This window comes from Coffea arabica, chromosome 10c, assembly GCF_036785885.1.
Source record: "Coffea arabica cultivar ET-39 chromosome 10c, Coffea Arabica ET-39 HiFi, whole genome shotgun sequence".
NCBI lineage: Eukaryota > Viridiplantae > Streptophyta > Magnoliopsida > Gentianales > Rubiaceae > Coffea > Coffea arabica.
In genome coordinates, this window is record NC_092329.1 from 10,278,150 (window position 1) to 10,294,721 (window position 16,572).

General features: G+C 36.4%; 2 protein-coding genes across 2 annotated transcripts; both read left to right on the forward strand.

Moving 5' to 3' along the window:
• Positions 1-299: 299 nt before the first annotated feature.
• LOC140015625 (wall-associated receptor kinase 5-like) lies at positions 300-3,410 on the forward strand. Its single transcript, XM_072068349.1, has 3 exons — positions 300-1,334; positions 1,446-1,577; positions 1,887-3,410. Exons 1-3 carry the CDS (start codon positions 443-445, stop codon positions 3,152-3,154), a joined length of 2,292 nt encoding a protein of 763 aa, XP_071924450.1. The 5' UTR covers positions 300-442; the 3' UTR covers positions 3,155-3,410.
• A 1,712-nt stretch (positions 3,411-5,122) lies between these two features.
• LOC140015756 (wall-associated receptor kinase 2-like) lies at positions 5,123-9,757 on the forward strand. Its single transcript, XM_072068572.1, has 3 exons — positions 5,123-5,978; positions 6,560-6,736; positions 8,390-9,757. Exons 1-3 carry the CDS (start codon positions 5,123-5,125, stop codon positions 9,592-9,594), a joined length of 2,238 nt encoding a protein of 745 aa, XP_071924673.1. The 3' UTR covers positions 9,595-9,757.
• Positions 9,758-16,572: the final 6,815 nt, after the last annotated feature.

Below are 16,572 nucleotides of genomic sequence, written 5' to 3' on the forward strand. Positions count from 1 at the left end.
TTTCACGTAAATAAATGGAAAGAGTAGGGTGGACTTGAATGTCTTCCCTTACTGAGTCTTTATGTCGTTAGCATAAGCAACCCCGTGAAGACGTGGACCCCATCGTCGACAGAGACTAGTGTGAACAAATGCTCCTTTATATCTTGACTGCATTCATTTGAAGTTAACCGTCCTATTTGGGGTCTACAGAAGAAGTTTCAATGGTAAAATGCGTAGGCCTTTTGTGCGTTTACTGGCTAAGTCTTCCCTTTACTTGGAATGCCTATAAAACGTCCCTATTTGGGGTCTACAGAAGAAGCTTCAATCGTAAAATGCGTAGGCCTTCTGTGGGTTTACTAACTAAGTCTTCCCTATCGTAAGTTTAAAGTCCTTAGAAGTGCACAATTAACAATTGCAACTCTCTTCCGTATAAGGAAACTTGCTTCTTTGAAAAACAATTCCAATGGGCTTCAATCGTTTGATTTTACCGATGCTCTTGCATTTGGTAATTGCCTTGATGCTGTCTTCCGCTTCAACTTTGACATCCCCAACATTTTCTATAGCGATGCCCGGCTGCCAAGATCATTGTGGAAATGTAAGCATTCCATTTCCATTCGGTATTACAGAAGGTTGTTACCTTAACGAACAATTCTTTATCAACTGCACCAACTCTTCAACCTCTGTCCCTCAACCAGTTCTGCATAACAGTACAATCAATGTCACAGAAATATCTCTGGAAGGTCAGGTGCACCTTATGCAGGATATAGCATCTGATTGCTATAATAAAAACGGAAGTTTATTGAACAAGAAGTCACCATGGATAGAATTATCCGACCGTTTTACCTTCAGCAGTACAGCTAATAAATTTATTGCCGTTGGCTGTGATGCCGTGGCTATAGTTTATGGTTTTGGTCAAAACCGGAGCTACACAACTGGATGTGTCTCTTTCTGTGATTATAAGGAAGATGTAATTGATGGCTCTTGTTCCGGCATCGGTTGCTGCCAGACAGATATCCCACCAGGGGCATGGAATATTAATGTGAGCTTGGCCAGTGTTAATAACCACACCAAGGTGTGGGGTTTCAATCCTTGCAGCTACGCTTTTGTGGTCGAAGAGAAGGCTTTCAATTTTTCTGCAGATAGCCTCACCAACTTAAGCGATGATTTAAGTCTTCCCGTCGTGGCCGATTGGACCATTGAGGAGGTGTCATGTGACGTTGCCCAAAGAAACACGACCTCTTATGCATGCTCTGGTAAAAACAGTCACTGTTACGAACCTTTCAAGGGGTTGGGATACCGTTGTTCTTGCAATCAAGGATACGAAGGCAACCCATATCTTCCTGATGGTTGCCAAGGCATGTGCGAAAATTTTGTTAAACTCGTCTAATAAACCAGTATGTATATGTGTGTTTCAATTCACATTTCAAATTATGCTTCTGCTTTCTATTTTTTATTGAATTCTACAGATATTAATGAATGCCAAGATCCAACTCTTTACAATTGTACGAAGAATAGTGTTTGTCACAACACATTGGGCAACTACACATGTCCTTGTCTCAAAGGGTATCATGGTGATGGGAGAGGTGGAGATGGCTGCAGTCCTGACCATATAAATTGGTCTATGATTGTTTCAGGTTAGTCTACACTTTGAAATGATTGGAGAAGCAAAGGAGAATTTATCACTATGGATTGAACCATCTCTTAAGTGGTGTGATAAATATGTGCTGTATCATGAGAGTATTAAATTAAGATAAAATGAAGATTTCTTGAAACCCGTTCCATTTGGTTTAAGATGGCAACTAATCATAGTATAAGAGAGAAAGAAACCTAATTCTTTTCTTTACCAGGTAGTGAGAGAACATGAAAGTTGATAATCACTTGCAAAATTAGAGTCTTTAGCTGCAAAGTATCCGATAGATCTCATCATTTGCTAATTTTTCAGTCAAATTTGTCAACAGGTGTTGGCATAGGCACAGCAATTCTACTTTTCTGCTGCTTTTATTTGTGTTTGGAATTGAGGAAAAGAAGGGAAAACAGATTGAAGGAGGAGTTTTTCCGGAAAAATGGTGGATTAATGCTACAGCAACGACTGGCTCAAGAAGGAAGAAACACAAATGTTGCTAGAATTTTCACTCTTGAAGAACTACGAAAGGCAACCAATAATTTCGAGGAAACTCGAATTATTGGTCGTGGAGGATACGGCACAGTTTTCAAAGGAATCTTAGTAGACCATAATTCTTGTACTGTTGCCATTAAGAGGTCCAGAGAAGTTAACGAAAATCAACTTGATCAATTTATTAATGAGGTGATTATGCTTTCCCAAGTTAATAGTAGAAATGTCGTTAAACTTCTAGGATGTTGCTTAGAGACGGAAGTGCCATTACTTGTTTATGAGTTCATCGACAATGGTACTCTCTCCGAGCATTTAAGCAGCACAACAAAATCACATCATCTTTCTTGGAATATCCGATTAAGAATAGCATCAGAAATTGCCGGAGTTCTCTCATATTTGCACTCAGTAGCTTCACCACCGATTATCCATAGAGATATCAAATCGGCAAACATACTTCTAGATCAAAACTACACTGCAAAAGTCACAGACTTTGGAATATCAAAATTGGCTCCTTTAGATGAAAATCAAGTATCTACAATGGTGCAAGGAACATTTGGCTACTTGGACCCCGAGTACATGCTAACAGGTTTGTTGACAGAGAAAAGTGATGTTTACAGCTTTGGGGTAGTTCTTATAGAGCTACTGACAAGTAAGAAGGCATTATCATTGGATAGAGTGGAGGAAGAGAAGTTTCTTGCGAATTATTTCATTTCTTCACTGAAAAGTGGTCACTTGATCCAGGTTCTTGATCGCAACATTATGTGCGATGTAAGTATTGAGCTTTTGAAAGAAGTTGCAATGATTGTTAAATCTTGCTTGAGTGTAAAAGGTGAAGATAGACCGTCTATGAAGAATATAGCAAGAGAACTTGAGGTATTGGAAATAAGAGCAAAGCAATCTCCAATTCAAGTTTCTAAGATTGATTTCACCGACACTGAGGCCTCCTTGCTTGGTATGCAATCAACAAATGCACATGTCGACGGTGGTGATTCTAACTGCATACATACTGAGAGTCATAGCATAATGGAGCATATGATGGTACCAATTGCTGGTGGGAGATGAATGATAGGGTGTTCTGGAGCTGCAATTTTCGACTTTCCAGTTCTGGTGCACTTCTTCATTTATTATTACGAGCTCCTCCTAGAAATGTCAAATGGAGTTGAATTTTCAGCAGTTTTCTCGCAATTAATTTTGATTGTGTGTGAGTAGATTATTTGATCCAAGGCCTCTCAAGTTGAATTGTAGTTCAGTTCTGCTGGGTTATGTAACTCTTACAATATTTAGTGTAAAATGGTATAAATTTGGTCTAAGCATAACATTCGACTGAGTTGGCGTAAAAATCACGATTAAATCAAAACCATATGAGTTTACACTGGAAGTTATAAGAATTAATCAACTGAACCTAACTACAGAGACCTCAACTTGAGGGCACCACTTCAGCAGATAATGATAATTATTTTTACATGACTGATTAAACAAATAAAAAGTGGTACTATTGAGATAAGGAGAATAAAAAGCACCAGCAACCTGTTGGATGCTGCACCTTCTCACTATTAGCCTAAACCTCCATTCCCACTGTACTGATATGACAGCTTTCTCCTTGAAGTTTATTTATTGAAAGCTATTAAAAATATCCAGAAAGCTCTTAACTAAATTAAAACTGATTTATATTGAATGAGTAGTGGAAATTGAGAACAAAAAAAAAAAAAACCCAATTGCAAGAGATAGTGCCCAACCCAGTGAAGGACGTCTGGAGGGAAAAGATGAGGAAATTGCGAACTTTTGAAGTAGAAGAAAAATAAGAGGGTAGATGCTGGGGCTAGTTACGGGAGGCAAAGGACGGGCAGGGGACAAAAAATAGAACTACTGGTACGAGGAAGATGGGCAGCGGGATGCAGGGAAGGTGGCGATTCGTGGCAATGAATTGAGACGTTTCATAATATCATATTCTCAGGAGCACCGTAGCAAAACATTGTGCTAGGGGGTATGCTGCATCCATCCAAAATACTAGCCCAGAGTAATCAAGCAGAAAGTCTTGAACTGTGAAAATATTTTTCTATTACGGGTTTCCTCTTGCCCTGGGCCTTTATTAATTTAGTCCGCGTCGTGTAAAACATTGGGAAGTGGCCACCATATCAATTTGACTATCTATATAGTGATGGCAATGGATGCAGAGTAGTACGAGGGTAACCAAAAAGATGCATTTTCGTGTCCAGACTTTGTTGCAAAGACTTAAAGACTTTTAACCAGCTGCGAGGTTGTACAGTACTAAGAGACGATTCAATTCCATATTACAAGGCCAAAGATTCCACTGGAAAGACAAAGTCGTGGTCATATCTTTGTGGTCATTCGAACTTTCTGCTACTCCTGGAAACCATCGCATCTTGGAAAAACTGGATGATTATGTGTGGCCCATAAGACTCAGCAATTTCATCCGAACTTTATGTATTATTTCTTCCCATCGAATTGTGTTTGATGAATAATATTGATTATAATTGCAACTACTACGTTCCACAAGAATTTTTTCCAGGAAGGAGGAAACCGTTCCTAAATTCCGACCCCTTCAAAGGCTTTCCGCGTTTAATTTTTCTTTTACCTAATAATTTTTTTGGTTGTTTCATAGTTATTTTTTTCTTGTTGTAGTCTAATTACTCATGAATTTGCTTTCCTTTCCCTTTTTAATTGATAAATAATAATAATTTTGTCAGTGAGATTCTTAATGAAATTTAGATAAGAGTTTTGTACAAATTATAATTCCTTGCTGTCAATTATTGGTTTTTAGGTTTTTTAACATATCATATTGTCATCCAAAAGAAGAAAAAAAAGCATTCCATGCACTAGAACGGCCTATATGAAGACTTGTTTGGCCTCCAAAGCTAGAGTGGATTGATATTTCTATAAATTAAAACATGGCCTCCTCCAAAGAACACCACATACAAGTTAAAACCTCATTATCCCAAAACTAAGCAGCCATCCCAGTCCAAAGCTTCCCCAGCTATGAAATTTGGTCAGGTTATACTTTTCATATTGATGGTGTCCTTAAAGCCAGCTATCACCCCGGCGGCATCATACCCTCCTTTACGCATAGCGAAGCATGGCTGCAGTGATACCTGCGGAAATATAACGATCCCGTACCCATTTGGCATGACAGAAGATTGTTATCTGGAGTCCAACTTTTCAGTCACTTGTAACCATTCTTATAATCCTCCCAAATTATTTCTACAAGACTCAAACGTTAACGTCACAAAAATATCCCTTGAAGGTCAATTGAACATTCTCAAGTTTGTAGCTCGCAAATGTCCTGATCATCCGGAATCTGATGATGAACCCTCTTTCCGATTTCCCGAATTCACAATCAATAGTACCGTTAACAAATTCACAGCAGTTGGCTGCGACACCTATGGTTTTCTCCAAAGCTTCCACTCTGTCAAGGGGACTACTGTAGATCAAACTATCGGGTGCATCACCATGTGTTTCAACCCGTCTGCCGTGGTTAATGGTTCCTCGTCCGGCCGTGGATGCTGCCAGACATCAATCCCGCAAGGAATGACAAATTTCGAGTTGAAAGCGGAAAGTTATTACAATCATAGATATGTTAAAGAGTTCAGTCCTTGTAGCTTTGCCTTTGTGGTTGAAGAAGGTAAGTTCAACTTTACTTTCGACAACCTTACCAATTTACGGGGGGTAGACAAACTTCCTGTGGTACTTGATTGGGGGATTGGAGATGAAACCCAGACGTGTGAAACAGCAAGAAAGGACTCGTCTACTTATGCTTGTCAGCATAATACCTATTGCGTAAATGGATCAGGCAATTACAAGGGATACCGTTGTTTCTGCAATGAGGGTTATGAAGGTAATCCTTACTTGCCAAATATTGGTTGCCGAGGTACGCACTTCATTGCTACCATTTTTTTTTTGGAGCATATCATGATTGCTACTTCACTTTGGACAATCATTTTGGCGCATCATTCATTGTCCATTTTACTTCTGAGTTAGTTAACCTTTACATCCCCCCCCCCCCCAAAACCACTACCACCCACCCACCCACCCAACAACCACAAACACACACACACACCACCTACTTTTTCCCGGGAAAATTACATCAATATTTGCACACATTAAAAAAGATTATTTGATTTTTTTCCTTTTTATAAAATTAAGATAACCCTTTTACTTTTTTACTTTGTGCCATGGAAAAAAGAATTTGGTTAGGGTTATTTGGAAAAAAAAATATTGTTCACAAAACAAATTCTCTAACCAACTTTTTATATCATGTACATCATATTAAAAAAAATTATACTAAATAATACAAAAAAAAATTTTCCAATGAACTTTCAATCCAAACAAACATGGTCCGATGTACTTTTGAAAAATGAGCTTTACTTTTTAAAGAAAATATTAAAAGAAGAAGGAAAACAAATCCGTGATAGATCCAACATGATTTTTTCTGGGGGTAACATTATGCAGATATTGATGAATGTCAAAAAGAAGAGACCAATGATTGCAAATTCGGAGAACTTTGCATAAACGTCGAAGGAGGCTACAATTGCTCTTGCCCGAAGGGGTACCTTAAGAAAGATGATGGAAGAGGGAGTGGAAGTTGCATCCCTAAACCTAAGAAAAGTTATCAAGCACTTGTGGCAGGTAATAGTTTGTTCTTTTTGTTACCGAAGTTCCCAAGTATTATACAGATAGGCACAAAGACCAAGCTTGGTCAAAAAGCAAATTACCGTTCTCAGATCAGCTTAATTTGCATTTTGTTTATAAACACACATACACATACGATCGACACAAGCATTGCCTATATATTGTTTCAATTTATATCTTAAATAATAAATCAGTATGTTTTGGTGGCATGGAAAATGGGTAGTACCTATTATCACAAACCACACATTGTATCTTCATGTTTTTGGTGAATTACATAAGATAGGGATTAATCATTAATGGGAGCAACCTGAGAAGGACTAGAGCAGACTGAGCCAAAACTACCTAGCTGAGTCAATGTCAACCCAAAGCTCGACCACCTCTTAATCAGGTTTACTTTTGACCTCGAATTCAGCGAAACCAAAGTCAACATTTGCCATACCCATCACAAGTGCAAATCAAAGAGAGTTAAGAGTCTGAAGCACAAGACCAATTCGATGATTAGCCACATTAATCAAGTGCCGTTATCTTTTTAATTCTAATTCAAATCTTTTCTTTTTTCGCTCTCTTATTGTATGGTTTGAAGTCTCTATTAAAGTGAAAAAGGAAAAGAAAAATTCTAGGGTAGAGGTTTTCTCCCCAAAAAATAAAATAAAATAAAAAATCTAGGGTAGACATTTTCTCACATTATTGGCTATCAGTTAAAAGCATCACATATAGAGAAACATTCTATTATTGCCGAAACAATAAACTCAGGAACAAACTCAAGCTTAAATCTTGTTAAGAAATGTAATCAACAATTTCACTAACTGTCACCCAGTTCCCTGTTGGCTTGAACAGCTTGGTGGTGGTACAGATCAGTTAATATATATACAGATGAAATATAATTAATCTTGTTTCTCTGTTCCTGTAATGTCCAAGCTTTGATGATTCTTCCTGTCGAGTTCCTGGCTATCATCCGTTTAGGAAGTAGCTGATCAGTTATGATTTAAATTTAATAATATTTGCTGCTGGAGGTCCCATTGCTTCTTGTTTTAGTCTCAATTGTTTCACCAAAAGCTCTGACGCTGCGATGATTCAGCTTCAACTTCTTTGAGTTCTAGCCATTCTCTATACATTCTGTAGAAGGTGCCCTTCATCTATGTCGATTTTATTAAATTGAAACTTGTTTAGATTGATTACCTACAAAACACAAGGTCAAACGACATTGACTACTCTACGATTTGCTTCTAGGTACTTCTCCTATATTTTGCAAATCGCCATTCACTTCCTGTAATACTATTCTTCAAATAATTACCACTTCAATGTAATACCGACCAGCCTCCAAATAGCCTTCCAATTCCACAAACATCCAACCAGCAACTTGCAAAGAATTTTACCGAGGACATAAAGAACTACAGCCACACATAGGAAAGGCACATTAATACGTAGAAAACTTAGGCATGTAAACCTTTTTCCTCTTTCTCAGACCAAAAATGCACAGGTGTCATTTACTTTATCTCCCGGCCAAAGCCACCACCCACAAGAACTTCAACTGGCAACTCGTTTGAAATCAATCTTTCAGTGTATGTTAACTGTAATATGCACCGTGCTTGTACAACAACAGTCTCGACTCTAAAAATTTGCAATCATTGCAATATTGGATTTGTACAGGTACTTTTGCGGGTGTTGGCGTACTATTTCTCATGATAGCTACTTATACCTTGTACAAAGTAGTGAAAAAGAGACGCAACAAAAAGCGCCAAGAGAAATTTTTTAAACGAAATGGAGGTCTTTTGTTGCAACACCAGTTATCTGCTGATGAAGGTGGGGTTGAGAAAACAATGCTATTCTCTGCTAAAGAATTGAACAAGGCCAGTGATGGATTCAATGAAAATCGCATACTAGGTCAAGGAGGTCAAGGTACAGTTTACAAAGGGATGCTAACGGATGGCAGAATTGTAGCAATCAAGAAGTCAAAAAAGGTTGATGAAAACCAATTGGGGCAATTCATCAACGAGGTTGTCTTGCTTTCACAAATCAATCATAGGAATGTGGTAAAGCTTCTAGGTTGTTGTCTGGAGACAGAAGTCCCACTACTAGTTTATGAATTTATCCCTAATGGAACCCTCTTTACCCTCATACATAATGGAAATAATGAGGAGCTTCCCTTGACTTGGAATTTGAGACTAAGAATAGCCATCGAGGTAGCAGGAGCATTGGCGTATCTACACTCAGCAGTTTCAATTCCAATCTACCACAGAGATATCAAATCCAGCAATATACTTTTGGATGAAAAATACATAGCAAAAGTATCAGACTTTGGAACTTCAAGGTCTGTGACAATTGACAAAACTCACTTAACTACTGTAGTTAAAGGGACTTTTGGCTATTTGGATCCAGAATATTTCCAGTCAAGCCAATTTACAGAGAAAAGTGATGTTTACAGCTTTGGGGTGGTCCTTGCTGAGCTTTTGACAAGACAAAAGCCAATATCCTCAGCAGCAACAGATGAAGATTGTAACTTGAGTTTGGCAACAAGGTTCCTGATATCCATGGAACAGGATTCTCTCAGAAATATTCTTGATCCTGAGCTCATAAATCAAGGGAATGAACAGGAGATCACAGCAGTTGCTAAACTTGCACAACGATGCTTAAACTTAAATGGGAAGAAAAGGCCAACTATGAAGGAAGTTGCCATTGGATTGGAAAGCATGAAACTATCATCAGTGCAGTCAACTACTCCAGAAAATTTTCAAAGTCCAAGCCACAATGAGGGAGAATCTGTCGTGTTTTCTGATAACAATTATACATGGACAACTGAAGGTGATAGCTCTAGATCTGTTTCGGATGTCGATCCACTTATGAATAAGCACTAGTTCATTATTCTGTTAGTGGTTAGAGTTATACATTAAGTTCCCAGATATGCTCATACTGGCCATGTCATGCCCTGGGCATCCTGAAATTTGTTATGGTAACAAATAAGGAGTTTATGTTTTCTAAAATAACTTTGATTATGAAAAATTTTTCATACTAACGTAATTCTTCAATGCTTCTTTTAGTGCCATGTGAATTTCTAACTGGCCATCATGCCCATCACTGGGAAGATCACCTATGGAACTGTTGCTTAATTCAGCTTTTAAGTTTAGCCATATTCTTTGAACTTCATTTAGTTCATGGTTGCTAGTTTCATTAATAATTTCATAATTCAGTATCATAAGTCGATGGCTACTCTGTCCATATTTAGTATAGTTGAAAGGCCTAAAATGAATTCAAAACAGCAGTATTTTCGCAAAGTTCCAACCCATTCTCAATTAGCATTCCATCATAAATATTGGCACGAAATTACACATCGACTTCTATAATACTTCTTCATAAAGCCTACACTCTTATATCAGTACAGTGAAAATTAAATTAAAAAAAAGTCATGCTTGCTTCTGAGTGCTAAACTGACTAAAACATTATCTCTCATTATATATATTGGCCCAAGATCGATTATTGTCTAGTACTGTAGGTTCCTTTTAAGTTTTTGACTCACCAGCAAAAAATTTCAAAGCGTAAAACACAATAAAGAAGCTGCGAACATATCAATGGCGAATCCTCTCTCTCCTGAAGCCGAACTAGATGAATGTGTCAGTGTTGCCCACAAGGCTGGAGGAAATCATCGGAAGATGCCTACCGTGGCCAAAGGAGACGAATCAAGTCCTGTGAAAAGAATGGTGAAGGTCGAGTTACAGAGGCCGAAATCAGAGCAAAGGAAGCCATGCTTTCAATTATTTTAAAGATGTTCCCTTCTCATGCAGTACTGGAGAAGAAACAAAGTGGAGTAATCTTCAGGCAATGGCAGAAGGGGCGGCTGCTCCTGATTTTGTTTGGGATTTGGACCTTGTTGATCGATAAGTGTAATTTTATTATTTATTTTATTATTAATTTTCTCTATTACTTGATCCAATATGAATTAATTGTTAAATTCTACTCATTTTTTATATTTTACATTTATTTCAGGAAGTAGATAGAAAATACCACAATAAGTGCCAATTTAACGGAAAAGGAGCCTAAGTAAGAGAGACTATCTCAGAGGGCATTTTTGGAAAAGAAAAACTTATGCTCATTTTGATAATTGCTGCAAGGACAGCGGAAGGCAGATTTTTTTTCTTTTCTTTTGGCCGCCGCACAGGAGCATAGGGGGAGGACCGAGATAGAAAAATTGTGCAGAGAACAGGCACTCCTTTGGAGTTGCTTTGTTTGACTTTTCTGTTTAGCTTTTTGGCAGTGATAGTCTCCCTCGTATGTGAGGATCTTTTGACTTTTCTTTGCATGACTTTTTAGTGGGTTCTTTTCCTTCTTCATACGACGCCTTCAATCGAATTAAATTGATGGCCGCGGATCTTGCTTCAATTCTGTATGGATTCTTTGCATCAAATATCAACTAATTTCTTCACTCTAATCAAAGAACAATGGAGGTTTTGATTCACCTAAAAAATTATGAGATCGATTTAATTTTATCTTTTCATTTTATTTATTAGTATTCGCATATTCTCTTATTACAGTGATTATAATTGTCCAACTAATTGATTGTCTCGAATCCGGATAATTAGTTGATTGAATAATCTATTATCAATTAGGGCATTAAATTCGTAATTGTTTAATTACTCTAAAATAATGACAAATGGCATGATTGGATTTGTGTCAGGGGAATACGCGGGTTAACCTAAAATAACCCTGGTAGTGCGTTATTTGGTTAGAATAGGGTTCCTCTAATACGTGAAGCAATTAGAAAATTAAATCTTATGGGCGTACCTAAATTTATTTCCTAATTAGAGCAGTGATTAACAGGCGTACCTTAATCACCGACGCAGTAAGGAGGGATTGACTGCCATCTCTTGTTTGATAGTTATAACCTATTTATTGATAAATAATTGGTATTGCCTTTGCTTCAATGATCAATTAGGTGTACCATTGCTGAAGTTATTTCTTGACTAGAGCCTTAGTTATCATTCATTTGATTTTAGTAACTTGTTATTTAATTTTTAATAGTTTCTTAGATTTTATTTGAATTTCTTTGATTGTCATCTTCTGCACAAAAACATTAATGTCTTTTGATTTGCATTGGAACTAAATATGTGCTTTATTCGTTAAGTATAGTCTGTAAAAGTATACACTTGCAAATGTGGCATTTGAAAAATAGGAAAGAAATGTTATTTGACTATAATTAACAATCAAAAATTGTATTTGTTAGTAATGTTACAGAAATTAAAATCAACAATTAAATTTTATAAACCGGTGTTGAGGAAACCTCCCTCAATTCATTTATTGTTTTACGAATCTTACCAAAAGCAAGCATGACAATCTAAGAACTGTAATACGAAACTAAGGAAATATATTTGCAATTGGTTGTTTTCACTAAAAATGCCCATGAACCATTTAATGATTTAATGATACCAACCTTGTGTGAAGTAAAATATGTATCCTCTCGCCATGTGGACGTATTTAAAATTTGTTATCTTTTATTATGTCTATATTTTTTTTTATTTAAAATAAATCCCCTCATTTTCACGCGCTTCCCAAATCCATGGTTCATCATTTATATTCAATTTGATCAACTTTACTGATGACCTACCTCATATAAATTTGTATTAATTGTGTGTTCTATATTTGTTGTCCATGAAATTGTATGTATTGTTGTGTAATGAAATCGATAACAGTCCTTGAATAGTAGTACTGGTTTGGTTTTTTATGTCTATTACTAAAATATGTGACGTTAATGCCGAGGTATTGGCATTTTTTTCCACTCTTTCATCTTTAGAAGAGTGATATAAATCCATGCATATAGACACAGACATAAATGTATTGTGCGTGTATTTGAAGACAACATTTGCATCCTAAGCCAGCCATTGAGCTTTTGTGTCTCCATTATTGTTTCTGAAGTTTTAAAATTTTTGGAAATGTTTAAAATGTCATTATTAGTTTTGTGCTTGGATTGAACCCAAAAATATGGTTGTATTAGTTAAGTTTAATTGGTAAAGTTAAAGTCTTCCAAACACACCATAGCAAGAAGTAGGAAACATTGGCAATGATTTTGCAATATAATTTCAATTTCAATTACTTACAAAAATAAAATATCATCGTGCTTGATATATATTGGTTAAGTTTGCCAAAATAAGAATGAACAATTAAATGCTTCAACTTAATAATAACGAAATCTTCCCCAATTGATTTAGTCTTTGTATTAGACTTAACAAAAAAATTATTTTGATGTATTTAATTCCTACAAAACAAAGTTAGGAAAATATCATTGCAATTGGTTAATTATATTAAAATTAAAAACAAACATATTAATGGGCGAATGGTATTTCTTGGCATTTGGTTGCATCCGGACACGTTCCATTTTGTTTCATCTCCACGCGACGTTGGCCACAACATAACGTTCTACTGCCAGCACATTACACTACAACACATGTCGTTCTTTGCATTCCTACCTACGGTAGGAGCGGTCAACGCGATCTTACCATCAAGAGATCCCATCAAGTCGTCAAAATGCAGAGAGGGTTTGGGAAAGTTAAGATGACAAGTAGGAAACGGAAAAATCTACCGCAAACGGAAAAACTGGTTTTCATTGGGTGGACTCGTACGCTAGATCTACCAAGTATTTGACCATTTGAATTAGTGTCTCAATGTCCATGTTGCACATATGTCTATCGATGTGTTCGATGATGAAGGCTGGTGTTCAAGTATTAATTTTTAGAAAAACAAGTTAAAATAGAAAAGTGTCCAACTATATAGGAGTGCAACGATTGCCACAAAAGTTATAAAAGATTATATTTAATGAACTTTACAAGGAATATTTTTTTTATAGCATTAAACTACAAACAATGAATATAATATATATCAATTTCAATCATAATTAATAAGAGTTAGAAAGGTGAAACATCCTTTGGGTTATGACGAGTTAAGTCAAAAAATAATTTTTTTATACAATATCCAACTTCAAAAAGTACTTCAATGGTGAATCAAAAATACATCTAAGCCCCTCATTAGTTTGACTATTGTATAATAGATAATTCTATCAGTTTAGAGTTGCTAATCATATAAGCTTTATAATCCTAAACCATGTCGTCAATGATAAATATAAACAAGTTTCACCAAATGAAATCATTTCTCTTAAAAGTTAAACTATTCAAATTTGAGGAAAGAAATTTCAGTATAATATATTTACGTAGTGTTACAATTGCAATAGAACTATGAATCATTTTGTAATCCACGATTGAAAGAAAAAATAAAGAAAAAAATTGCTAACATTAATTAAAAAAATTCATAGAATGATGTAAGGGCGAACAACAAATTATTCAAAAAGCTAAAAATATAAACTCAAATGAAAATTTAAAAAGGCACTCATGCAACCCATATCCAACCAAAAGTGGAATGCTTTGTTGCTTGTGCATTGGTGTTGGTTAGAAAAATTAATTTTTAAATATTAAATATTAATTTTTTTCATCTCAATTACATTTATTCTTTCAAAACAATTGATTTTTTTAAAAAGTTTGTGAAACCATAAAAGAAGAAATTTCAAAGCATCATGTTTATGCGTAAAGCATGCGCTCCATTACTAGTTTGCTGAAAGGGTGCATTTTAGTGGAATATTTTGAGCATTATTGCACAATTATTTGGTTAAATATTTCATTAATTGGGTGGATTTTTCTAAGATACGATTTTGGTGCCAATTGCAGGATTTGATGCTGAAAAATGCTTAAAATTGAAATTCAGAAGATGTGTAGTACGGGGGGCACTTCAAACAGTGGGGTTCACTTGAGAAGTTGAAGAAACTAAATTGTAATAGACACTATTTTATTTTACTTTGGGAAGTCTTGTTTTAATTTTTTAATACCAATTTCTATTAAGGGAAAATCCCCTCCGTGAATTTCGGTGGGACCAAGACAAAAAGAGGGGAGTATTAGACTCAGGAGGTCGGCTTTGCTTAGAGAATTAATTCTTCGTCTGGCTTAGGTTTCTTTTCGTTCTTTGTAGCTTTTGAATGGGGTGGCCCGTAGCTCTGTAAAAGAATCAGGGGACACAAGCCCCAATTGTTGACTTTGCAAATAGCTTTTCCAATCGTATTGACCAAATTGAGTAAGAAGCAATTGAAAAAAGCTTTTCCTCGTAGCATTGTGAGCAATTAGGAGGCAGCCGCCGTTGTGGACTTGTTGGCTTTGCTGTTCATTTGGGTTTTGACCGAAACTGGAAGACAGCACCAGACCGTCGTATTTGTATGCTTTTGGAGAACAATTGGGAGGAATAAAAATTCATTGCGTTTCTCTTTTGGCGTTGACCGAAGGAGGGAAATTGATCTGAAAACTTTTCCAAACTCCACACGCGTGGCTTGTTCGCTTGTTCTCTAATTATGGGGAACTAAATCCCTAATTCTAGTCAAGGGGGCAATTAACAAATTGGTTCGGTAATTATTGTGAGATCTAAGTCGCTTTTAATTATTTCTTTCAATTATCGGTATTTATATGCTTCATGCTTTTAATTGCTATAACTCTTGTGTATGATTGATTAGTGCGCAATAATTAATTGTTCATATAGGCTATTATGCTAATTAGGGGTAATTGAATCCGTAATTGTTCGAATATCCTTATCTGAATAGCAACTGGCGTAATTGGATTTATGTCAGGGAGACGTATAATCTAATTTAAACAAACCTCGTAGCGTATTTGCTAGTAAGGATTGGGCCTTTCTAATTATTAATGCAATCTAGAGATTAAATTCTATGGTCGTACTTAGAGTTATTTTTGGGTTAGAGAAATAGTTAACGGTCGTACCTTAACTATCGAGAAATTAAGGAAGGGTTGGTTGTTTATCGCGTGCATGGCAACTATAACCAATCTATAAATAATTGTTTGAATTATTTTGCATCGATGATCAGTGCCTGAACCGTTTCTGAAGTGTACCCTTGGCTAGAACTCTCCTAATTATTTCTTTTAGTTAATTACTTTTTGCAGTTAAATTATTTAGTTAACTTTTAATTCTAAAGCCCCCCATCAATCTTGACTTGAAAAGAAATAAATTTCTCCCCAGTCGCTGAGGAGACGACCCTGCTTGCCACTGTCTACTAGTTAGTGAATTCAGTTAAATAATTAATTCAGGTATATCGCATTAAGCAAACTTTTCGGGAACATGGTGAATCAAGTAACCCATTGCACACTTAGAGTCCCTGCTTCAATACTAGAATTGATTATTGACTGTTTCAGGTGGTAGTTAGGTTTTATTTATTATTATCGCACAGGTTCGGCACCTGTCAATTTTTGCCGCCGTTGCCGGGGACTGGCGTTTGAAATATTTATTTCTTTTTAGGTTTAGTTTTTTTTTGATATTTTTGCTAGTTTATGCCCCGTTCTTCTCGTACAGGTAAATTGATATACGATTTTGAGGTTGATAAGGCAGCGCGTAGGCGAAGGCAAGAGACCAGAAGACGTAAAGAAGGGCAAGTATCTACTACAAACGAGTCAATAGAAGACGAATTTAGCATGGCTAACACCCAAACATTACGGGAGCTGGCTGTCCCGGAGTTGACTCACCAGCTCTTGTGCATCACATTTCCCACTTTGGCTGAGAATACCGCTTTCGAGTTGAAGTCGGGGTTGATTCACCTCCTACCCTTGTTCCATGGTCTCTCTGGTGAAGAACCCTACAAACACGTCAAAGAATTCGAAGTGGTTTGCTCGAGCATGAAACCTTTTGGGTCATTGAAGAGCAAATTAGATTAAGAGCTTTTCCTTTCTTTCTCAAGGATGCAGCAAAGATTGGCTATACTACCTACCTGCACGTAGCATTACCACATGGGTACAATTGAAAAAGAA

Excerpts from the sequence above, each read along its gene's own strand:
- LOC140015625 (XM_072068349.1), top strand. The coding sequence starts at position 443 with ATGGGCTTCAATCGTTTGATTTTACCGATGCTCTTGCATTTGGTAATT. Across the intron at positions 1,335-1,445 it reads TCTTCCTGATGGTTGCCAAG|ATATTAATGAATGCCAAGAT; the intron begins GCATGTGCGAAA and ends TGAATTCTACAG. Across the intron at positions 1,578-1,886 it reads GAGAGGTGGAGATGGCTGCA|TATCCGATAGATCTCATCAT; the intron begins GTCCTGACCATA and ends TTAGCTGCAAAG.
- LOC140015756 (XM_072068572.1), top strand. The coding sequence starts at position 5,123 with ATGGTGTCCTTAAAGCCAGCTATCACCCCGGCGGCATCATACCCTCCT. Across the intron at positions 5,979-6,559 it reads GCCAAATATTGGTTGCCGAG|ATATTGATGAATGTCAAAAA; the intron begins GTACGCACTTCA and ends AACATTATGCAG. Across the intron at positions 6,737-8,389 it reads TTATCAAGCACTTGTGGCAG|GTACTTTTGCGGGTGTTGGC; the intron begins GTAATAGTTTGT and ends GGATTTGTACAG.